Below are 24,697 nucleotides of genomic sequence, written 5' to 3'. Positions count from 1 at the left end.
AATGTATATTTTAAATTTTAATATTGCGCTTATATTATCGTTAAATACTTTACATAATTCAATATATTTACAAGAAAAGTTCTGATGTGTTTATTTGCCGGCATTGTGGCAAATCGTATAGAAGACGATCAGTCGTCAAGAACAGGTACACAAGAGGAAGGCACCCAATTAAGACATTGTTCCTAAGCTTCGGCAAAATGCAAAGACATAGGTTTGAAAATTAATTGTCATTACATGAAGTACATAGCTGTCTAATATTTGTACATAGCTTGTGTGTCAAAGATGGAAATGCTTCCATGTTGTGTTTAATGGCGTTAGGGCTATTATAACCGGCTTTCATAATATTTGTCCTCATAAGAAATTTTGTGCTTCAAATGTACCCTTTAAAGAACATATATATTGCGTTTATTTACCAACACACAAGGTAAATTGTATGTTCCTTGTAATAGCAAATAATAGAGCAATAAATTGGTCCATGTTTATCTTATTTCGTTTTCTTTATAGTTTTCTTTATTTAACCATTTCTTTATGGTTTTTTCATCTTTGACATACCAGCCGTATGTAAAAATATTAAATTACGCAGTGATATTTTCGGTCAATTAACAGTAAGTTTATAGCAATTCAATTGACATTATTTTATCCAAAAGTGGGAAGAGACTTACAATAATTCCGTTAAGGATTTACTAGAATGAGACAGACAAGCGAAAATGTGTTGTATATCGGACATATTACGAATCAGTAAAGGTTTTTGACACAAAATCTTGACAGACATTCTTGGAAGCGAACTGATCCTGTGGGCTGGCCTCCCTGAATTTTTATGAAGAATGATATAATAGCCTGCATGTTGAGTACGAATTTTATGGACTTACTTTGACGCCTAAATAACTTCGTAATTTGCGCACTTACACTGTATAGTTTCAAATGTTTGTTATTCATTAACCCATATCATAAATGTATGAAATTCTGCACATAAATGTATTAAATTTACAAATATATAGATTTTAAAACGATATGAAAACCTGTTGTCTGAAGTAGTATGCGCTCTTTTTGTACAAACCTCGCATATCTTAATGATTGCACTGAAAACTAGCGATTTCAAATAAAAAGGTGCAGTGGTGCGCATGATCTAACGTGCTTTTTGCATTAATGTTAATTTCTAATAGATCACTGGGAAATATTCATACTGTTAATGCAAGTGTACCATGTGGCAAAGAAGTTTGTACTTTTACAGGGTAACATTACATTTTATCAGTATAAAATCTGGTCACGCGTTCTATTTGCTACAGAAAACGAAACAAAATTATCATCAGTTCAATTTTGTTACAGTTAGATGAAGTTGACAATTTCAGATCATCACAGTATTTGTTAAGGGTAATAAGATAAATAACAGATGGGTTATGTTATAGCTATATGGATGATATTTTAACGGTTACGCACAAACCCATGTGTTGTTTATATAATGTTCGCGATAATGACAAGAAAATCTTAATTCAACTATATCAGATATTTGGGTATGTGATAAATTGAAAAAAATATCTTGTTCTTGTGTACATGACTCTGTAAGTAGGAGAACCAGATTTGCACAGAAAGAAGGGAAGGCTTTTAAATGTTCTTTATATATACACTGTTGTCGATATTCAGTATGTGAAAGCATTTTCAAAGTTATTTGCACTAAATTCAAATAAGCAATGTGTTTGCGATTTTTTATTTACATAAAACGTGGCTGTTGACAAATGTTCTGTAGCTTTAATTGCAGCCACCTTTAGCATCACATGTATCAGATGACTTTTTCGAAACCACTGCCGGTTTATCATGACAATTTTCTATAACCTTTGGAACAACTTCCCTCCAAAACATAACATCTTCTGCATGAAGGTATTGGTCAACAAAGTCTTCTTCGTCTATGTTTAGAAAATGTTCCTTTCCAGTTGTATATTTTGGCCATCTATTATTGCCACCTTCTCCATTAGGGTTGCTGGGAAGTAAAACATAGTTCTCGCTATTTTTTACATTTAAGTCATAACATAATGTAATAATATACGCCTTGCAGCATCTATAAACCATCTGAACAAATTATGTTATTTTTAACTGCAGCTGAATGATACTGCAAGGAAAAGCAATCAGTTTTGAACTTATCATCACACACATGCTAAAACGGCATTGTTTGCTTTTTATATTACAGATATGCTATTTATTATGATTTAAACATAACTGAATACTACCTACCGTCAACTAACGTGGAATTGTCTATGAACATTAATTACATTTGTGTGTAGGGCAATGATCGAGAAAATACTTCATTCGGCGTCGCAAAAAGGAAATGTAATAACCGATTGCATTTGTTAATGCTGACAAATGAAAGGCACTTCCTATTTAATATGAAAATTTCTAATAATATTCCCTTGACAAGGAATATTGCAATTTTGTTTCTACTAAAACAATCGAAATGTTTTCAAACGTGTAAAATTAGCACACAAAAAAATGAGTGTACACCTTTTGCCTTCATACGTGTGAAATTAGCTAATAAAATTTAATGAAAGTGCACCTTTTGCCTTCATATAATCAGAAGAAAAAGGAAATTACTAGATTGTGCTTCTGTAATAGATTTTCAAATCTGAAGGGAAACATTTCTTTTATATAAGCAAAGATAAAACGAACAAACAAATGTTTAATACCCATTCTTGGCAAGATTTGACCAAAATGCAATAACTCTTTCAGACAAGCTCCATTCCCACTGCGGAGGAGCATATCCTTCCCCGAATCCATCATAACCTAAATGATAGCCAAACAAGGGTCCAATCTCATCGCCATGGTTACCAGAATATACCCAGCTAGGAGTAGGTACTACATGCCGTTCGATAGCTGCTGTAAATCTGTACAGATAACTTCCAGCATTTGAACCGTTTACATGCATTTTACTGAATTCAATACCGGGAACGTTAAAATATATATCTCCCATAAGTTTTACAAATTCTTCTCGGATATTTTTAGATTCGTAAGGATTTTTCCAATCTCTGTACTTTGAACTGATGAGTGTTTGCAGCACGTCCGAACCCAAGCCACCACATGAGGCAGTTACCAGTGGCATTATTTGAGGGATGATCGCGAAATCCATAATTTCTTGTGTTAAATGTAAGTCTTCATAACTATCCTTATAACCATCCGCCATATGAAGCCACATTCCACCTTCATCCCCATTTAAACCATTCATAAAAACCAAAGATCTAAAAAATGTTACTTCACTCGAAACACCATTTCTTGCTTCTTCCATTAGATCTGTAAGAGAACTTTTCACTATTACTCCATCTATTGTAGGAGTGAATATGACATTTAGAAATAAGTGAGGATCTTTCAAAGCTTCTTTGAAGGCGGCAACAATAGCCGCACTATCTCTGTTCTGAATACATTCAAATACAAGGTCCACATTGTCCACCTTGCAATTCATCACTTCTGCCAGATAGTTTGCCTGTTGTACATTTTCTTTGAAATTCTGGAGAATATTTAACATAGTTGGAGAACCACTTTCTGCGATGACATTCTGAAAAAGACCTTTGTTCGGTGGGTAAAGAGCATGAAGCCCAACACTTATAGCTCCTGCCGATCCCCCAAATATAGTCACCCTGTCCTTATCACCTCCAAAGGATCCAATATTTTCATTCACCCATTTGAACGCCATCTGTTGGTCCCACAATCCCATGTTTCCTGGAGCATTGTCGTTATTGAGATCTAAAAAGCCCCATATCCAAAGCCTGTAGTTTATTGTTACAACAATAACATTTCCAACTGATGCTAAACGGTCCCCGATGTATCGATTTCCGGTTCCAAAGGAAAATCCGCCACCATGCACAAATACCATAACAGCATGTCCAGTTGTTTTGTCTGGTTTCTGTTCCGGAACGAAAATATTCAGAAAAAGACAGTCTTCCTCTAGCGAATCTTCTGCTCTTTTCATCCCAAAAATATCGACTTGAGCGCAAGATGATCCGAATTTCATCGCTGGAAACGGATTTGGAGACAACGATCCAACTGGTTCCGGTCTTTTGAATCTAAGTTTACCTACAGGAGGCTTTGCAAACGGTATCCCAAGAAACTTCTTAACTTTGAACTCTCTGCCTTTAAACCTAACATTACTGTATGCGCCATTTATATCTCCAAGTTTTGTGGAAACTGTAGGAAACTCTGTTGAAATAGATTCTTCGAAACATAGGCAGAAAACAACAAATAAACAAACTTTCATCGTTTTCATTTGAAATTTGTGATATTATTTTTCCTTAACCTGTATTTCTTAATAACCTTGAGCTGTGCGTGATTATTTGTTTACCTGAAGTAATTTTAATACATAGTTCAATGCATATTTATTGCAGCATATTATAAGATGTAAGTGTATACAAACAAATAATTGGTTTAAACGTATAGATCCAGCCTTCAGTTACATCATTGTGGACATAGAATAAATCTAGAAAACAAAATCGCTCGTGCCTTAACCAACGATATGCTAACAAGTATGTCCGAAGCACTTACGTTGCGTGGAAAAGCAAACAGGACTGAAGTTGGGCTGCTTTCACTTGTGGAAACGTTTCAGTATGTTATAGATGTCATTAACGGAATATTTTCTTTGTCTCTGACCATTGAAAAGAAAAGAAATAAAGTGATGGGAGTCGGTGACAGAGCGGTATATATCGAACATTTTTTATATTTTTCCTTCATAGTCTCTTCCCATTTTTCCTTTTAAAAAAGGGAAGGTAACGTATTCTTGACAAGAATTAGAATTTTGTATTATGAAAATGACCGACAACTTAGAGAAGGATCTTCATTGTTTCCAATTTAAACAAACTCGGCAGGGGCTAATTCGGTCCATATTTATTTAAAAGTAATATCCTAATTGATCACAATTACGGTGCAGATATCATTTACTGATACTGACAAAAAAACATAAAATTTGGCTAAAGGTTGCTAAAAAAGTACAGATTGCATAGACTTCACCTTACTACTAGTCAAGTCACATAACCTTGGCAGAATGTTGGTGAAATAATCAAACTAAAGTGTCTGTTTAAAGCGTACAGTATTCACCTTGCTTAATTAGTTCAAAATTAATAGATGTAGGTTTCGTGAGTTTGAGCCGTGAATGTTCCCTATGACAACTTGACAAAATACTTTGTATTACTGTCTTCAACTTTTGATTAGTTATGTTGATAATTAACGGTGTGGAACAGGTTAGTTCTGGTAAAAATCACTAGAACATGGGTTATTTGATGTTTTGAATGACGCAGAGTTATGTTTTGCACGGGCTGTCTTCTTATAAGTTAAACTTTGATGTGTAGAGACGCATTTTATATATGACATAAACATTAAAGTATTGATGCATATTTAAATGTATATTTGGATTTTTTTCAGGGCGGTAAATGTGAGTATTATGTTATTGCTTTATGGTTTTGCTCTTGGTTGACAAATTTGTTTACTTGCGCATATTTATGCATTTTCACCTGATTAAGATTTGAAATTGTTAATCAGTTGTAATTTGGAGTAACAAGTTTTAAAAACTTATTTCTCCTCTTTAGTATCAAAGTCCTATCTAGGCTTTTATGACTCTTTAATAAAAGTGACAAAGTACTTATAAGACTTTTATATACATGTATAACTCATGAATAAAAGTTACAAAGTCAAATTCATGTTTACTGATTATAACGAGATACTTTCATTTTATAGAACAAAAAGACAGATAAAAATTTGTCACCAGACGGTTCCTTTTCAAAACACTTGAAAACGTGGTCTTTTGATAGAGATTTTCGACTGTGCGACCACATACACGCATTGAGGACACGTTGCAAGGGAAGTGGCTGTGCGACTTCATACATGCATCACAGGATTCACCTTCTCATACGGAAAGGGGCAAAGAGCTGTCCACGTCTTTTATAAAAGTGCAAACTTTATAAAAGAAGTGTTTGCTTTTCATAAAAGTTGATTTAATCTATATTTACAAATAAAAACCCTAAGTGGTGTAAAGCACACGGGGACAGGGATGTTTTAAAGAAAATAAACAAAAAATGAAAGTCAACTAAGCACGCTAGCACTTATTTTGTTAAAGACAACACCATTCGTTTTAAAAGTCACTTTAAGTTGACTATCTAGGATGATAATAGCCACTTGTGCTAGGGAATAATACAATTGATTACAGAACTGATTAAAAGTTTGTCGAGTTTACATTTAATTACATTAAGAACATTTGGAGTTATTTATTTATATGATTATAAATCTCGGATGAGTGCGAGTTTTTTTTTAATTCTGTAGAAACTAAACCAAAAGGAATCTTAATCCAAAACATACTCATTAAGATATTAAGATAATATCTAAAACACTTTTTAACAAACTCCAAATTATGTACAAAAAGTTTCATACTCAACATACTTTTTACACTCTTCTTTAACCAGAATGGAGAAGATATAATTAATATGCAGCATTGGTGATATTACAGGCATGAAATGAGACAATAATTCCAGACTGGATTACAGAAAGGATGGGTTATAAATGAAATGAACCTACAATAATTGAAATGGACTGATGGTTCCCAAAAGTGGGTTACATTCTCAAAATGAAAAATAATTGAAATTAGTGTATTTACAGTAACAATAGAATGACAATCATACACAGAAATATATGTTATAAAAGTTTACTATAAATCGCAGAGATATCATCCCGCTCAAAATATTTTATGAAATAGTGAAACGATTCCAAATTACATAATAGTATCTACAGTAAGTAAGTTGGTAGCAATGAAATTGACATTATTTGCGTAATATAAATACATCAACCAAATAAAATAGAGAAAAATAGAATTCGTAAAGCAAGTTTATAACTTGCCGCCTGTTGTAATCAATATATTTTAGATTTCTGCCATCACTGTAGCAATATGTGATTAATACGGTATGATAATGGTTAAACGATATCAAAAAAGAATTTTCAGTTTTCGAAATATGTTTCCTGACATGATATTTTATAGCTATGGTAACGACATTCATGAATCTGACTTTGTCCTACCAGCCATACTATTTTTTTTCATTTTTTGTTACAATATGCACTTTATATATATATACATAGAAGAGGTGGAGAAGTTACCATCCTCTTAAATTTCTATTTAAAAAAAAATCATAATTTTGCCAATCGGCGCAAACTTTTGACGTATTTCGTTGACTAAAACGTGTTTTTATTTACAATATACAGTCAATGACATGCAAGAACCTGACACGTTTTCCGCAAATTGTTGACGGGTGTATTTAAAATTTTGCCATTATACATCAACGTATACTCAATTTCTTATAGCATGCATGTTTACTTAAACATTGGCAAACAAAAATGACATTATTTGACATTCACGAAAAACGGAATATGGCAAAGTGTCTCTTTAAATCTCATCAAATGAAACAAAATGATAAACAAGATAAAAGGAAGTGACAGTGTGAATATATTTGTATGAACAGGTTAAAGATCAGTAAAATATTTTGCACACAGAATATTGCCGCTTTACTGACTTGGTAATAACAGTATGGCGCGGTCGTGCATAAGACTTAACATTTTACAAACATAGTGTAATTGTTAGAGTCCAGTGGAAATTTAATTATAAAATGTTATGTGATACATGGAATATTTATATTATTATTTTGAGCACGACTCTATAGTGTAGGAGAACTAGATTTGAACAGAAAGAAGGCTTTTAACTTTTCTATGTATGAACACCGTTGTCGATATTCTATAAGGAAAACTATTTTGAAAGAACTTTTATTGTGTCTATAGTACATATTTGCCAAAATGCGCACAAGATTTATGTTTGCCCTTATTTGTGGCTGTTTACAAAAATTCTGTAGCCTTAATTGCAGCCATCTTTAGCATCAGACGACTTTTTCGAAATCACAGCCGGTTTGTCATGACAATTTTCTATAACCTTTGGAACAACTTCCCTCCAAAACATTACATCTTCTGCATGAAGGTATTGGTCAATATAGTCTTCTTCGTCTATGTTTAGAAAATGTTCCTTTTCTATTGTATATTTTGGCCATCTATTATTGCCACCTTCTCCATTAGGGTTGCTGGAAAGTAAAACATAGTTCTGGCTAATTTTTTATGTCATTACATGATATAATAATCAACACCTTGTAACATCTATAAACAGCTGAACATCTCATGTTATTTTTTAACTGCAGCTGAATGATACTACAATGAAAAGCAATCACTTTTGAACTGACCATCACACACATGCTTAAACGGCATTGTTTGCTTTTTATATAACAGCTATGCTATTAATTATGATTGAATTATAATCCAATACTTTCTACTGTCAACTTACGTGGAATTGTCTATGAACATTTATTACATTGATGTGTAAGGCATTGATCCAGAAAATACTTCATTCGGTCATTTTTGCAAAGCATCGGGCGTCGTCGTAAAAAGGGACATGTAGTAAACGATTGCATTTCTTAATGCTAAGCAAATGAGAGGCACTTACTATTTAATATGAAAATTTCTCATAATTTCCTTTGACAATTAATATTGCAATTATGTTTCTACTGAAACAATGAGAAATGTTCTCAAAAGTGTGAAATTAGCAAATAAAATTTTATGATTGTGTACCTTTTGCCTTCATATAATTAAACAAGTAAAGAAATTAGAATGTGCTTCTGTAATATATTTCCAAATTTGAGGAGAGACTATTCTTTTGTATAAGCAAAGATAAAACGAACAAACAAATGTTTATTACCCATTCTTGGCAAGATTTGACCAAAATGCAATAACTCTTTCAGACAAGCTCCATTCCCACTGCGGAGGAGCATATCCTTCCCCGAACCCATCATAACCTAAATGATAGCCAAATACGGGTCCAATCTCATCACCATGGTTACCAGAATGTACCCAGCTAGGAGTAGGTACTAAATGCCGTTCGACAGCCGCTGTAAATCTGTACAGATAACTTCCAGCATTTGAACCATTCACATGCACTTTACTAAATTCAATAGCGGGAACGTTAAAATATATATCTCCCATAAGTTTTACAAATTTTTCTCGGATATTTTTAGATTCGTAAGGATTTTTCCAATCTCTGTATTTTGAACTGATGAGTGTTTGCAGCACGTCCGAATCCAAGCCGCCATAAGAGGCAGTTACCAGTGGCATTATTGACGGGATGATCGCGAAATCCATCATTTCTTGTGTTAAATGTAAGTCTTCATAGCTGTCCTAATTACCATCCGCCATATGAAGCCACATACCACCTTCATCCCCATTTAAACCATTCATAAAAACCAAAGATCTAAAAAATGTCACTTCACTCGGAACACCATTTCTTGATTGTTCCATTAGCTCTGCAGGAGAACTTTTCACTATTACTCCATCTATTGTAGGAGTGAATATGACATTTAGAAATAAGCGAGGATCTTTCAAAGCTTCTTTGAAGGCTGCAACAATAGCCGCACTATCCCTGTTCTGAATACATTCAAATACAAGGTCCACATTGTCCACATTGCAGTTCATCAATTCTGCCAGATATTTTGCCTGCTGTACATTTTCTTTGAAATTCTCGAGCATATTTAATGTACTTGGAGAGCCACTTTCTGCGATGACATTCTGAAAAAAAACCTTTGTTTGGTGGGTAAAGAGCATGAAACCCAACACTTATAGCCCCTGCCGATTCCCCAAATATGGTCACCCTTTCATTATCCCCTCCAAAAGATCCAATATTTTCATTCACCCATTTGAATGCCATCTGTTGGTCCCATAATCCCATCTAAAAAGCCCCATATCCAAAGCCTGTAGTTTATTGTTACAACAATAACATTTCCGACTGATGCTAAACGGTCCCCGATGTATCGATTTCCGGTTCCAAACGAAAAACCACCACCATGCAAATATACCATAACAGCATGTCCAGTTGTTTTGTCTGGTTTCTGTACCGGAACGAAAATATTCAGAAAAAGACAGTCTTCCTCTAGCGAATCTTCTGCTCTTTTCATTCCAAAAATATCGACTTGAGCGCAAGATGATCCGAATTTCATCGCTGGAAACGGATTTGGTGACAACGTTCCAACTGGTTCTGGTCTTTTGAATCTAAGTTTATCTACAGGAGGCTTTGCAAACGGTATCCCAAGAAACTTCTTAACTTTGAACTCTCTGCCTTTAAACGCAACATCACTATATGCTCCATGTATATCTCCAAGTTTTGTGGAAACCGTAGGAAAGTCTGATAAAATACCTTCTTTTAAAAAAAGGCAGAAAACAGCAGTTAAACAAACTTTCGTCGTTTTCATTTTAAAGTTGTGATATTATGTGTGTAGTCTGCATTGATAAAATGGATAAAGTTATCTGTCCTTAACCTAGATCTCTTAACCCTGAACTGTACGTGTTTATTTTTGTAACTGACTACTTATCAATTTGCAATACATATTATAACAACATATTATATAACATGTAAGTATCTGCAAACAAATCATTGGTTTAAATCATATAGACTAATCCTACAATTACATATAAACAGACTATAAACTAGCTATTTCAAAAGTGTATCCTTGCGTCTAAGAAGAATCTTTAAACAGCCGTTTCCTTTCTATCAGCTGACACTTAACGAGTGTCCTGTTTGAAAACTGTCTTTTTTGTCGGAGGTCGTTTTGAGTTATAGAGTTAATACAATAAGATAGGAGATTACTTTAAATTTTGAGCCTTGATTTTCTATCGACGATATTGGATTAGCTGTTATATTGAGACTTTGTTTTAGAGAACATCATTTTGCAAGAACGGGAACTGGATGTGCCAGAATATATCAAAAGCTATCTCCTTATCAACCTGAAACAACTCCTAATGACCTCTGTTGACAAAATGCTCTTTGAACCATTCTGACAAGCATTAATAAATCATGATTTAGATCTGCCACGTAGATGGTGCTGACCATTGCTTCATAGCGCTCCCTGTAGAATCCATCTCTCATTCTAATCTGCTTTTTGGTACATGAATATTGTAACTAAATTCTAATTAGAACATTTGTCCAATATCTAAACAAAGTTTAACATGCAACCAAACAAATGAAATAGTGGGTTATTTCCCTTCTACTGGTAAATATTTGTAAACGAGAAAGTTACGTATGTATATTCTTATCTTTTCTTTTCGCAGTGGGTTTGGAACTAAACAAATATGTGAAAACAATATTCTTTAAATATTTATTGCGTTTTTATAGCTTACTGCAAGTATTTTCAATGCAGTCAACAGTTTTACACAGAGATTACGGATGATGCTGGTGCGCACACGCACGTCCCTCGCTACATTAACAAAAAAGTCTCGAGCTTATAGCAATTTTTTATGATATTCAGTAAATAGATCTACCATTATTGTAATTATTTATGTAGTTTTTATGGTTTCAACGATCGAAACAATAACAATGTCAATAATGATATCATATATGTAAACATTTTAAGACAATGACTAGAAACATTTTACAGTGTAAAGTTTTGATTGAAATCACATTTATTCACATTCATTCATCATTTTGATAGTCTAATATACGTGTACCATGTATTCACTCGGGTTGTTTTTTTGTTTGGTGGTGTTTTTTTTCGAGTAATTCAAGGGCACGGACATGAAGTTCGTAGAACAGACATGAAGTGTCTTCATAGAACGACTTGAACTACGCGGTCGTTAGTGTGTCTTGTTACAGACACCGATTTGACACGTGTTTCCAGGTACGCTGTTCAAGATCGAGCAGAGATTTTAAGATTTAAAACACACGTTGATACAACGAAGAAAACAAATTGCTTCATCGGTGCTTAGATTTAAATTCCTTTACTATTTTAGCTAATGATTCCATTGATTCGCCGATTCCGTGCCCATTTGTTGCACATGCGTCATGGATAACCCAGCGTCGTGACACCATTTGATGTAAACCAAGATATTTTGCAATACGGCTTGAATCAGCGGCACCTGAAGAAAACCCAAACAAATTTTACCACATGCAATTATCTTATATCATGACAATATAAACAAATCTGACATAATGTATACGTAAAGTAAAATGCTCACAGAGTCTACTTCAGTCTGATTGCTTCAATTAATTTGTATACTTGTAACATTTAATGACCCTTAATAATGAAATGTACAAATACATGAATTTATATATAGTTAGATACCGGTTTGCCAATTTTTGCGATTTATTCATGTGTATGTAAGTATTTTTTAATTTTGGTTTGGTAATCAAGGCTTAAAGGGTTCCTAGAATGTCATATGTAAGCCTCCAGTTTAATTTAGTAGAAAGTAGAGGGTATAAATGGGAGGTCCCACGAAAACAATGAAAAGAACTAAATTACAATGTGCATGAAAAATGCAAACTCGGTTTGATCGAGTGTGCTCATGAGGGATAGTGGGAAAATGTTACATCCCTGATACCCCTTAGCACCTGCTTAAGCGGCATTCAAACTTTATCACTAAAAGTGCTGGAATCAATGACGCTTTACAGTTGCCTCACAGCACTAAATTTATGACCCCTGGGTGTGAAGTGACACATTGTTACTAGTGTATCATACAGTGATTTGTCAAATAGTATACCTGGGAGATCTTGTTTGTTAGCAACGACCACAAGAGGGACGTTTCTCATTTCCGGTGTATCCAGCACGCGCATTAATTCTTCTTTCGCTTCCTGGATCCGTTCTAAGTCGGCACTGTCCACTACAAATATCACACCTGCAAGTGAAAATGAGATCAATCAAAGATTTGTCCATAAGTGAAAAGCAAACGTTTTGTAAATGCATACTTCCTTGAAGGCAATAAAAGAAACTAAAATAGATCATTCATTGCCGTGTTCATTTTAACTGTGATGTAAGAAAGAATTACGAAAATCAATTTTTAAATTGGAAGTTTTTTTAGGAAATGCAATCTGATTTTTTCTTACCGTCAGTTCCTCTAAGATACATTCTCCATAGGGGCCTCATGCGGTCCTGTCCACCCATATCCCATACAGTAAGAGTGAGGCCCTTCATGGGTGATAGTGTTTCTACATTGAATCCTACAGTCGGTATCGTTGTTAAGGTTTCGTTCATTTTAAACCTATACAATATAGTGGTTTTACCTGCAAAAGTATGTATAACATGCATGATTAAAAGAAACCATAGGTAAATGAACTTGAAGATATTATCATTGTGCCATGAACACAGATTAACATGTATCTAAAATAGGTGGCCTTTCATTTTGGGTACATTCACCTTATTTGCGTTAACCGAAAAATAATTGAAAAGATTTAGGGTCATTCATTCATTCATTCATTCATTCATTCATTCATTCGTTTGTAAAGGATACTTTTGCGGGCATGTCTACAAATAATCAATGACTCACTAACACTGCACCTAGTACTTACGTTTTTAAAATTATTCAGGAAAAAAAGCGGTCACAGAAGAAGACAGGATAATAAATGATGATGATAATAATGGTTACAAAATAATAATATAATTAAAGAACAAAACGGAGCGGTCAGTTTACGTTGTTGGTGGCGGTTATGGTGATGATGATGATGATGAGGACCCATGACAACAACGATGATGATGATGATGATAATAATAACGTTGAATAATAACAATTTTGAGGATGATAAAGATAATGATAAAGATGGTGATGATAAAGATGATGGTGATAGAGATTATGACGATAAAGATGGTGATGAAAAAGATGATGATAAAGGTGATGATGATAAAGATGGTGATGATAATAATGATGGTGATACGACGATAACATAAACAATGTTGTTGTTGCTGTTGTTGTTGTTGTTGTTGTTGTTGTTGATGATGATGATGATGGTGATGATGATGATGATGATGATGATGATGACTGCTTTACAAAACGAGGAAGACGGCAATCAAGCATGATAATTACTTGGTGGTTTTAAGGTGTTTGAAAATCAGACCTATTTCCCCATATTGATCTTATTTCTTTCCTCTCGACAGCCTATATCAAACTGTTATTGCATTCAACCACTTAGCTCTAATTGTTCTATATGTGTAATAAATCATTCAAATTAATCATTTACATCCGCTGTAAGAACTATTAAGAGTTTCCGGAATGTTTCATTTTCTGCAAGTGCCAAGTCTAGCTGTTTTATTTGCTCAAAACTTCTGCTAAAATTTTATATCATGAAATCGTTTGATGAAAAGATTATACAAAATTGCAGTACATATGTATTATAATAGAACATTAAACTTTATGTACATGTTGTTATAACCTTATTGCGCAATAACATATCAAGACAATAACAAAAACTGTAGAAATAAAGAATAGGATAATGATAAATGTATACATAATCATAAATCTGTAAATAACCATACAGTTTAATCAAATTAGCTAAAAATGTATATATATATATATTAATAGTGTACTTTAGTTTTATTAAAATTTAAACAATCCTTTTAACACAGTTGTGCCATGCGTGAGACGGACTATTTATTTTAAAATACCACACCGGTAGAAGGAGTGGCCGATACAATTTTTACCATACATGTAGATCTATATAATTTATACATGTACTGTAATTGAAATAATGAGATAGTAATACGCTGCAAACACTTGAACAGAACCTTTTCGGGTACACTTCTCAAAATTTATTGTTTGGTGAGTAATTCTGGAAAGAATTCGTTAAAGTTCAATACACTCCTAATTATTAGCTCATTTACGCGTGTAGATTAAAGCAGCACGCCTCTAGATTCATGCCAATTTTCATAAAAATTTTGAAAAAGTGCTTAAAAGAAAAATATTCTGAAGTGAACAAAAAAGTAATTTACACATACAATCAATTACCAAAAAGAGGTCAAAATATAAAAAAGGCCCTTTCTCCGTTATTCACGCAGAATAAATATGGTGAAAAATACTGCAAAAACAGTCAACAATCGCACATACCATGTATATCATTACTTAAATCTTGAATATTTTACTTTTCTTAAAACCTTAGAACACTTTTCTCAAGTTTGATTTTCTTGAAATATTTTTGTTCATCTAAAGATATGCAGCTTTAAAGACTAAAAACATGTACAATAAAACGTAATAAAGTACTATCGACGCAATAAAACAAGCTGATAAATTAAACAAATAATCTTATCCACTTATCCATACTTATTGTCGATTGGGTATAGAGAAATTGCAAAATAGATAGATAATGTAACCGATGTAATCAAAATTGATGTAAAAAATGTGTATGATTTTCATCTGACTAAACCTTGTTGTTTGTTTGTTTTGGGTTTTACGTCACATCGACACAGTATAGGTCATATCGCGACGTTCCAGCTTTACTGTTGGAGGAAGACCTCAGGTGCCCTTCCGTGCATTATTTCAGGCACGAACGGGCACCTGAGTAGAACCACCGACGTTCCGTAAGCTAGCTGGATAGCTTCCTCACATGAAAGAATCCAAGTCCCTGTTCGTAATCAGAATATTGGATATATGTACATGTATTAGAATAAAAAGAATATTTAGTCATGTATACATTAGTTATGTTCGTTTAAACAAATACGTATGAAAATACAAAATAAACTCAAGAAGTTATACGCATCATATAAACAGGAACTACTATAACTTTGTAGACATTTTGTAGATCAGGCGAATCGCCATGTCCGGATCGTCTAACCAAACAATATTACAAATGTATTATATTTATAGTTTTAATAGTTCGATATGAACATCCCTCAATCTGAAAATGGACAATTCAAAACTCGAAACAGGGCAAGTCCATTACAAAATTCGTAGGGTAAAATGTTAAGGAATGACAGAGAATATTTACCTGCGCCATCTAGACCTATCATAGCGATCCTAGCCGGACAGTTCTTCCAGGATGAGAGGGCTTTAGACACTTTTGACGTTAGAGATCCCATTCTGCACGGTATTCACGTGTACTGTGCACGATTTCCACAATATTTTTATATAAGTCCTTACTTTATAACCAGACTTTATAAAGTCACTCTTTATTTAGCTGCTATCCGACATAATCTAAAAAATAAACAAAAACAGAAATCTTGACATTTTTAAATGTATTAAAATATATATTATTTCCGATAATCCTTTTTGTTCACATGTACGTACATGTACATCACAAAACATACGTTTCTCTCCGTGAAAGCCACAGCAGGAAGTGTTTTTATTGACAGATATAGGAAGAAATATTAATTCTGAAAGAAAATTTACAAATAATGGCGTAATCGCATTTATCGCATTTTTATTCACACATACCAGTATGTAAAAAGTGTATCAAGATGATGTATTAGATCCTGAAGTTTCATAAAGTAAAGCGCATTGATACTGAGAGAATGTATTTATAAACATTTAGCTAATTTGTATAAACCAGACAGATAACCTACCTTACCTCGTGAATCATAGCCGTTGCTAGTTTCTTCTATATTTTAGGTGTTTTCCTATCCCAAATAATATATAATTATATTTAAAAAAAACACACGTAAACACTGACCACTTTTATCGTTTGAATGACGCTAACCGTTTTGTAACATCTACTTCCTTTTGTTAAATTTAAGCTATTCAACAACATCAATGTCCGAACACGAAGTTTAAAACAAATTTCATGAATAAATTTTTCGTTTGCGTGTATAAACTTTAAAGTAAAGCGAATCAGAAAATCAATTTCAAGTTTTAAGTTTTATTATCCACCGTGTATATAATCTATTTTACTCTGCGTATACTTCACACGTCATTGCATTTCGGTAATGAACGGGTTATGGTGTTTTAAGTTTCTTTATATAAAACCATGACCGGGGTCACTGAACGCATTGTTTATTTTGTTGCCAATATGAAATCATATACGATTTTAATACATAAATAAATTAGTAATGGTATTTAATCCTGGGTGTATATATGGTTATTCAATACAATGATTTCGAACTATTGGTCCCATATTTACTTTTCGAAATCGTAAACTATTATGATTATTTATGGTGTCAAAAATAATTTCCTTCTTTTAGAGATCGTTACACCCTATCAAGAAAATAGAAAAAAGATAGTGTAATTTAAAGTGGGCCTAAAAGCTCTATAACTTGATTGAAATTATACAATACCAATAAACTTTACAATGTGGCCGGGATTTTCGTATTTCAGCTAATTTAACCCACATTGTAATTAAATCAAATGACGGCAAAATACTTTACGATTCATTCACGTTCATTTTCACCACGCAAAGTAAGAACAAAAATAAAATCATGTCGTAATAATTTCAATTCCAATCCTTTCTGACGCATTCCGTAATATTAGAAAGTAAAAAATAACGAAACACTCTTTTATTATTTTATTTAATAAGAGTTTGAAATATTTAAGAATAATAAAATTATCATGTCGCCCGGCACCCTTTCCCTCCTCCACATACAACTTTAAAGAAGCTTTTCTGTAGTCTGAGGCCTAAAATTATATAATTTGAAATTCTTACACAGAACAACTGGGACACTTAGTGGAGTGGTCTACAAAAAAGTAAAGTATCTCAAATAGCGATGAAATGGAAATGTATCAATCAACTGATTTAACAATGATGAATACTGTATATATAAAAAAATTCATTCCAGTCCCCTTATGTCGAAACACTTCAGTGGAGCCCCTTTAAGAGATTCGGCGCTGCTCACATTGTACATATGGGACATTCGGTCTCATGCAGCAAACCCCAGCCGTAAGCAATCTGCATGAAATGTTCGACTTCATTTTAAAGGCTGGGTACATAATAATTATTAACTGTATGTCTTTGATGAAACATTGTAGAATTTAGTATAAATTGAAAGTAGGTCTAATAAAGTTTTACATTATAAAGAGCTCAGTTGTCATTTAACTGTTTTACAAAAATGACGCGGCTCTACCTTTAAGCACATGTGTGTTCAAGCTGTAATATGTTTCCATTCTTTCAATCGTATCTTTTTACACAATAAACTGTGTCTTGTATGTATGTAGTCTATACTTAATGAGGGTCCATCCGCCAGGGAAGGCACAAAAAGCAGCTTTCGCTGTCGAGTGCGAACCCCGGACATATCACCACATCAGAGACTCCTCAAGAAGTTCCATAAATATGGTAACCGAGGCAGGACTCTCCAATGGATCTCTTCCTTACCCAGGGAGTGCTCGATTATTTGCAGACGACTGCATCCTTTATCGCCAGATCAAGTCCATCCATGACCAGCAGCTGCTTCAAGTTGACCTGGATTGTCTAGCCAGGTGGGAACACTTGTGGGGCATGGACTCGCCCTCAGAAATGCAGCGTTCTGCGAGTAACCAGGGCGAAATCTCCTCTCCGGACCAACTATATCCTGAAATGTATAACTCTGGTTGAAGAACAGATATCAAAATACTTAGGTGTGGACTTACAATCAGACCTTGGTTGGAAACAACACATTGACAATATCACCATGCAAAAACTAACAAAATGCTAGGCTTCCTAAAACGTAACTTGAGAAGCACAAGCTGTGGAATTAAAACCAACGCCTACACATCTCTTGCTCGATCTAACTTATAATACTGCTGCACCACAAATCAAAGCACAGAAGGCGCTGAATTTGTTTGGGTCTCAGAATGTCAGAAAGGTAAAGTTTGTGAGATTATAAACCAATTTGTTTTTATAGTGCCACCAATGCTTTCCAGTGTTTTAATTGTAGTAAATTGGCTATAAGACTAATTGCAACACTGACATTCAATTCAATGTTTATTTGACTTAAACAATTTGAAAAAAATGAGTTGCCTTAACTGGGATTTGAACTCCAGACCTCTCGCTTCCTAAGCGAGCGCGCAAACATCACGGTGAAGTTATATGTTAACGGCCTGAAGAAAACCATATTATTCTAAATTAGGGTTTGTAACCCTTATTATTTCGACGCTAACTGTTGTTTAACACAGATGTAAATAATCATGGAGCTTACTATAAGCATGTATATCTATGAAAGAATAAAACAATATTAGAAATCTTCGATCATTCGGGAACTATTTTGCTTGAAAATTAATGCGCCTGTCATTTGACCATCTTTACGCAGTGATCTCCCCTGAATTTTTCGGCGTTTGTGTACATATAAAGGGAAGTAACCGCTTCAAAAAAGCGGACTACTTTCGGCATTTGCAATTAACAGCATCAGGGTCTGAAATTTCGCTACCATTATTTGTTTGGTCTGACGACCCAAACAAATAAAAACCTTATATATAAAGAAGAAATGGTACAGCGAAGAGCAGCAAGCTTCACTACAACCATAACACCAGCAGCGTCTCAGATAAAGAAATGTTAAGTTTGACAGTTAAACGTATACATGTAAATGTAGACCAGTCATGCCTTTAAAGGTTTCATCTTGAAGCATAAAGTGGTGATAATTTATCTCCATGCAATTTCCATGGAGTATTAGCCAAAGATATGAATTTTGAGCCAAATGTAAGTCACTGTACGGCAGTCAATGAGAACCTAAATGTACAGTAACCTGAGAATAATGAAAGGAGGTAGCCCATGAAAGGGTTGTTGGTGCCAAGTAAAGGGCCTGTCTTACAAGCCGTCTATCGGTGGGTGATTGTGCTAGGAGCTCACGCACCCTAGCACACCATCCTCGTCGTCTTTGCCTACGTCGTAGGGCCACTCCCCTTAGTCAGGACACCGGCAGCTGGTCCGCAGTTCAAGTTCTGGACTTTGTTTATTTTTTGCCATCCCAAAATCTTTAAATCTTCTGCCGTTGCCTTGTGCCTTCTCAGCGACGTGCACGCTCCGAGGGGAAGTGAGAAGAAACTGTGTTAACCATTTATACCAATTCATATCACGTATTTCTTACAATTATATAAACCCAATCAAATAATTCAAAGTCTTTACAGTAGTAGAAAAATAATTTTAAGATTCAGAACGTTATTTCGATATAGCGGGGGTCTTTCGAACAGAAATTTGAAATACCCAAAATATCACAAACATTTTCGGTATCATTTCAGACATGACAAAGGCGGAACAAAAAGTGACATGTTACGGATTTATACACAAATAACCGTATATTAAATATTTACATGGAGTTCTCGTTAAATTACTTGATTCCCGTTCTCTTAAACAGGAATTTATTTACTCATTTGGCAAATAAAGAATGATTATAATTTTAATGACTCATGATTCAGTAAAAGGCGCCGTGAAAAAAAAAAACTTTATACAAATATATTATAGCATAATGATATCTTTCAAACAAGTGTCTTTCAAATGGAATGACCCTGTTCTAATCAAATAATTCATATTTCAACTAAACTGGTTGGGATACGTATTTATTTTACAATAGTTACCTCCCCTGATATCAAATTTGCCATTTGTGATGTAATTAGATTTATCCTTATTTTCAAAATATTTCTTTCCTCATAGAACCGGAGGGAAAATGGCAAATAAATTGAAATGCAGGAAAGATCTATTAAAGGTAACACTTATTTTTCATATATTTAATCAAATTAATTGTTAAAACTGCCTTGTTAAACCCTTGGTATTAAACAGTGTTAAACACTGTTAAACAGTAAAAAAAACTGGGGCGTTAATATAGGTTTAGTTACATGTATCTCTAAAAGTGAGCAGAAGACTTAGTTTAATATCTCTTAATTAACTAGATTCTATTGGAACACGCATGTCATCATGCTTTTTTGTTTGAAGAAACGAGTATGCGCAGTGGTAAAAACGACGGAATCATCAATGATCCGAATGGTAATTGTCTTCCATGAAACAACCTTTTAACTTAATTCTACAACGAACATTTCAGAACATACAAAGGTCAACAAGAATAATTCAGATGCATTAGATAGTTAACGTTCGTCATTATCTTAATTAAAGAACATAACTTTATTTGTTGTATTTTTATTTATTTTTTTTGTATAAGGTAAAACAATATATTTCGGAAGGTCAAAAGTTAAAATTTCGCAAAATTTACATTTTGGACTTATTTGCAAGGTTAAATATTTGCAAATATCTACCTTTAATTTAGAAAATACTGTAAATTTATATGGTAAAGCATGATTTAGAATACTTTTATTTTTACAATAATCTTCAATTTTGCAAAAAATAGAGAAAATAAATACCCCATGAAAATTTCTGGTTTTACAGTAGAGGGCTAGGTGGTGATAATTTTCTCACCGCTTATTGACCAATATGCAACTATTACCTTTTGCCTACTTGAAATGTATAAACCTGATGATTTTAAATGTTTGATATTATTTTTTCCATTTTTAGATTGTCGAAGATATCAACTCAAGTTTTGCATTGACAGATATGCATTTTGAACTGGCATCAGATGAACGAGCAGAAGAAATGGTTGATTTCTTAAGGGAACATTTCTTTGCAGATGAAACTTTGTCCAAATCAGTTGGTTTGGTAATGAACGAGTGTAGAAGGAAACTTCTACTGGAAAGATATAAAGACAACTTGTCATTGTTACTAGTATCAGATGTCACAAAACAAATTATCGGAGTTAGGACCATTAAAATTATAGAAGCTGGAGGCAACACCTTAAATTTGGACAGTATTGAAGATGAAAGAATTCGCAAAGTGCTAACATTCTTACGTCACAAGCAGTCAGAAATGGATGTCTATAAATATTTTGGAGTTGACATAGCTGTTAATTTTATCAACTTGGGCATTCACAGGGATTTTAGGAACAGAGGTTTAGGATCGATATTGATGAAAGCTGCCATGTTATATGTGAAGGATATTGGCCTTGACCCTGTGTGTATCACAGGAGAGGGTACTTCTAATTATTCCCAAAAAATCTATGAGAAATTTGGCTTTGAAATGATGTACTGTGTGAATTATGAAGACTATAAGGTAGATGGAGAGGTTGTGTTCAAAAATACAGGAGACAATAAATCCTGCAAGTTTTATGCCAAAAAGCTTTGAATTACACAACTACATTGTATGAGGTTAGAAGAATTTGCAAAACATTGTTTTGGAAGCAAAACTGAATATGAAAAATTGTTAGATCTTGATAAGATTCTGTTCTTTGTGTCTAAAAGTGAACCATTTTCAACATACAACTACAAATAATGAAAAGTGACAAACATTACAGTTAGAAAAACTTCCTGCGTGGTATTTCAAAATAAGCTTCAAAATTTAGATTCCTGTTAACAAAGATTTGTCACTATTTTGCCATGAGAAATGTTTATAAAACTGACTGTATAAATGCTTTTCCTGGGCTATATACTTACTTCAGGCAAAGTAGGAGACAGAGAGGCTTATAAGTTATTAGTTTTCAGTATTTTTAGTTCCTAGTCACTAGTCTTATTATATATGGACCTGAATCCTACATGTACATGCATCTTAACTGCCACCTTTTGATATATGTTGATTTTTTAAATGTATCCGTGACTAATAATTCATTGCACAGTAGTGTTACTCAGACAATGTTATAAAAGAATCTGAAACTGGTTGCTGTTACAGATATGAATATAAGTCCATCTGGTTAGCTCAATAGGGAGAGTATCAGAGCTGTGAGCAAAGTGTGTTAAATTGGGCATAATAAACATTAAAACAAACAAAGATGGGAATATCTGAGAATAGTAACAAGGCTTTGCCCAGTTATTGTTAACATGTTTTCATGTCTGTACCAATGTCTAGCATTTGATTCATTTTCACTTGGCAATTAAAGTTCAAAAAGAAATGAAGAGAACATGATTTTTTTAGCTCTTTTCTAACATAGGGTGTAAATTGAAAATCATATTTTTATGATATTTTTAGCCTGATTTGAGTGAAAAACATTGTAACGCTTTTCAATTTTAGGTCATTTTTCACAATTTAAATAAATAATTATTCTGGAAAAACAGAGTGAGCAAATGATCTGAGATTTTGCACACAAGTTATTCGTTTAAACTAATATCATATTGAACATTAATCTCGAAAAAATATTTCCAGTCCCATCATGTCAAAAAACTTCAGTGAAGTCCCTTTGAGGATATTGTATGATTGTAATAATACTGGATGAACTTGGATATAGCTTAAAGAAGTATATGATTCATTAAGGTCAACTTGACAACTTGAGATATGAATATGTAAATTAAGACGTATATTCAACTACATGTAATATGCCATTTTGTGAAAACAAAGTGCAGTCTGACCAAGAACAGAACTTGTGACCTTTAGAATACTGTTCTGCTGCTGTACCCACAGAGTTGTCCAGCCAAATACAAATGTTCTTTCCTTTTATACATGTATATGACAGCTGTATATACCTCATATATAGATTTATTAGAAAAATTGTATGTACTATTATACTTTCTCATCATCCTTGAATTTGTTATTGGATCAGTATAATTGTTGTAATACAAAAATGTATACAGTTATAAACTCCTATCATAATTAAAGATAGTTTTGCTATTTGCCCTTACTTTTCTAAATCTGTATGATGAACTTGTCTTTGCTTTAAATTTGGAAATTGTAATATGAGGAATTTAGATATCAAATGCTTTGACATAGCCGCCTTTAGTATCTGTTAGGACTATATGGAAGTACAGACCAGCAAAAAAGGTTTTATCACATGTGTTTTTTAATGCCCCCTATTGTTGTAGTGGCATATAGATTTGGCCTAATCCATCCATATCTTGCTGTCATTGCTATCTGGTTGTAGACTGACACTCTGAAGAAAATAGCGGCATTTGCATCCATGACACATTTGTAGTTTACTAAGAAAGTGTCTCTCAGGAAATTGTGTTTAATTATTAAACAATTTCATCATGCATATTCTTCTATGTTGGCAATTAATATTTAAATATTAAGATTAAAATGATACCAAAGTTTGAAATCACCCCAATTTTTTGTTGCCAAAGAAAGTGTGAGATACATGTATTTAGGTCAGTTTCATATTTTTAGTGTTATGAAATGTCTGAAAAAAATAAACATATGTGGTAGATTTGTATTTTCCTTCTACAGGTATCAGGATAAAAGTATTAGATATCAATAAATACATATGTACAATAAATCAATAGATATTTAGATACTGCACTATATTTCTCATCCTAAATTCTTTCATATTTGAAACTTTTTGGACACCTACACCTCTGTCTTTGATTCTATCAATATTCCTGTTGGTGTAAAGATGTGAATTTACCATATACACAATATATACATGTAGTTCTATATTGTTAAATTTTGTTGTTGATTATTTGATTTTTAATGTCGGTCTTTTATTTATAATCACTTTTGTTATTTTATTAGTATTAGAAAATAAGTTCACTGTATTTATTAGACAAAATGTTTAAAGATAATAAATTAATTTATATTACATTTAGTTTTCATTTATTATGGGAGTTGTGTATGTGTTACTTTGTCTGTGGAATCCAAATGTTAGCTTTAGCACTCTTGTCTGTTAAATATCAAATGTTTGTAACAAACAAAATTGTTCAAACCAGATGATATAAGCTTTAGCTTTTGTCTGTAGAAGACAAAATGTAAGCTGATGTCAGTTAACCCTTTCCCCCATGAGCATATTGTGAAAAATGGCCATTCACTCTTACAAGTTCAAACTGCTATGAAACTATGAAAAATGCTTCAATACTAATCAAACTTGGCACAAATGTAGACTGGACCATTGCCTTTGTAACGACATGCTCAGTCTTAAATTTCCTGTTACCATGGCAACGAGGGGACATCTCAAAATTGCAAAAAAATCACTATTTTGCCTCGATTTTTTCCATCAAAACTTATTTCAAAGTGCTGCAATTTCTCAAGGGATTGAGATAG

The 24,697-nt window shown here is 33.4% G+C and overlaps 2 protein-coding genes and 1 pseudogene across 4 annotated transcripts; 1 reads left to right on the top strand and 2 right to left on the bottom strand.

Annotated features, from left to right (window-relative positions):
• Window positions 1–1,597: 1,597 nt before the first annotated feature.
• Window positions 1,598–10,403, bottom strand: LOC132743642 (cholinesterase-like; annotated as a pseudogene).
• Window positions 10,404–11,183: 780 nt separating this feature from the next.
• LOC132743647 (ADP-ribosylation factor 3-like) lies at window positions 11,184–16,715 on the bottom strand. Of its 3 annotated transcripts, none has more exons than XM_060732196.1 (5): window positions 16,359–16,715; window positions 15,785–15,990; window positions 12,917–13,093; window positions 12,574–12,708; window positions 11,184–11,952 (listed from the first exon to the last, which is right to left on the bottom strand). In XM_060732196.1, the coding sequence occupies exons 2-5, from the start codon at window positions 15,873–15,875 to the stop codon at window positions 11,789–11,791; spliced, it is 567 nt and encodes a 188-aa protein (XP_060588179.1). In that variant the 5' UTR covers window positions 15,876–15,990; window positions 16,359–16,715; the 3' UTR covers window positions 11,184–11,788. The 3 variants fall into 3 exon arrangements, with proteins under 3 accessions (XP_060588179.1, XP_060588180.1, XP_060588181.1); XM_060732197.1 differs by having other exon boundaries at window positions 16,364–16,715; XM_060732198.1 differs by lacking the exon at window positions 16,359–16,715 and adding an exon at window positions 16,231–16,247.
• A 3,530-nt stretch (window positions 16,716–20,245) lies between these two features.
• Window positions 20,246–24,239, top strand: LOC132743645 (arylalkylamine N-acetyltransferase 1-like). Its single transcript, XM_060732194.1, has 2 exons — window positions 20,246–20,399; window positions 21,200–24,239. The coding sequence occupies exons 1-2, from the start codon at window positions 20,361–20,363 to the stop codon at window positions 21,860–21,862; spliced, it is 702 nt and encodes a 233-aa protein (XP_060588177.1). The 5' UTR covers window positions 20,246–20,360; the 3' UTR covers window positions 21,863–24,239.
• Window positions 24,240–24,697: the final 458 nt, after the last annotated feature.

This window comes from Ruditapes philippinarum, unplaced genomic scaffold (assembly GCF_026571515.1).
Source record: "Ruditapes philippinarum isolate M1 unplaced genomic scaffold, ASM2657151v2 ctg727_1_1_1_1, whole genome shotgun sequence".
Lineage (NCBI taxonomy): Eukaryota > Metazoa > Mollusca > Bivalvia > Venerida > Veneridae > Ruditapes > Ruditapes philippinarum.
The sequence above is the reverse complement of the archived record's forward strand: the minus strand, read 5'-3'. Positions and strand labels throughout refer to the sequence as shown.

Excerpts from the sequence above, each read along its gene's own strand:
- LOC132743645 (XM_060732194.1), top strand. The coding sequence starts at position 20,361 with ATGGCAAATAAATTGAAATGCAGGAAAGATCTATTAAAG. Across the intron at positions 20,400-21,199 it reads GCAGGAAAGATCTATTAAAG|ATTGTCGAAGATATCAACTC; the intron begins GTAACACTTATT and ends TTCCATTTTTAG.
- LOC132743647 (XM_060732196.1), bottom strand. The coding sequence starts at position 15,875 with ATGGGATCTCTAACGTCAAAAGTGTCTAAAGCCCTCTCATCCTGGAAG. Across the intron at positions 13,094-15,784 it reads GATAGGTCTAGATGGCGCAG|GTAAAACCACTATATTGTAT; the intron begins GTAAATATTCTC and ends ATACTTTTGCAG. Across the intron at positions 12,709-12,916 it reads GTATCTTAGAGGAACTGACG|GTGTGATATTTGTAGTGGAC; the intron begins GTAAGAAAAAAT and ends TTTCACTTGCAG.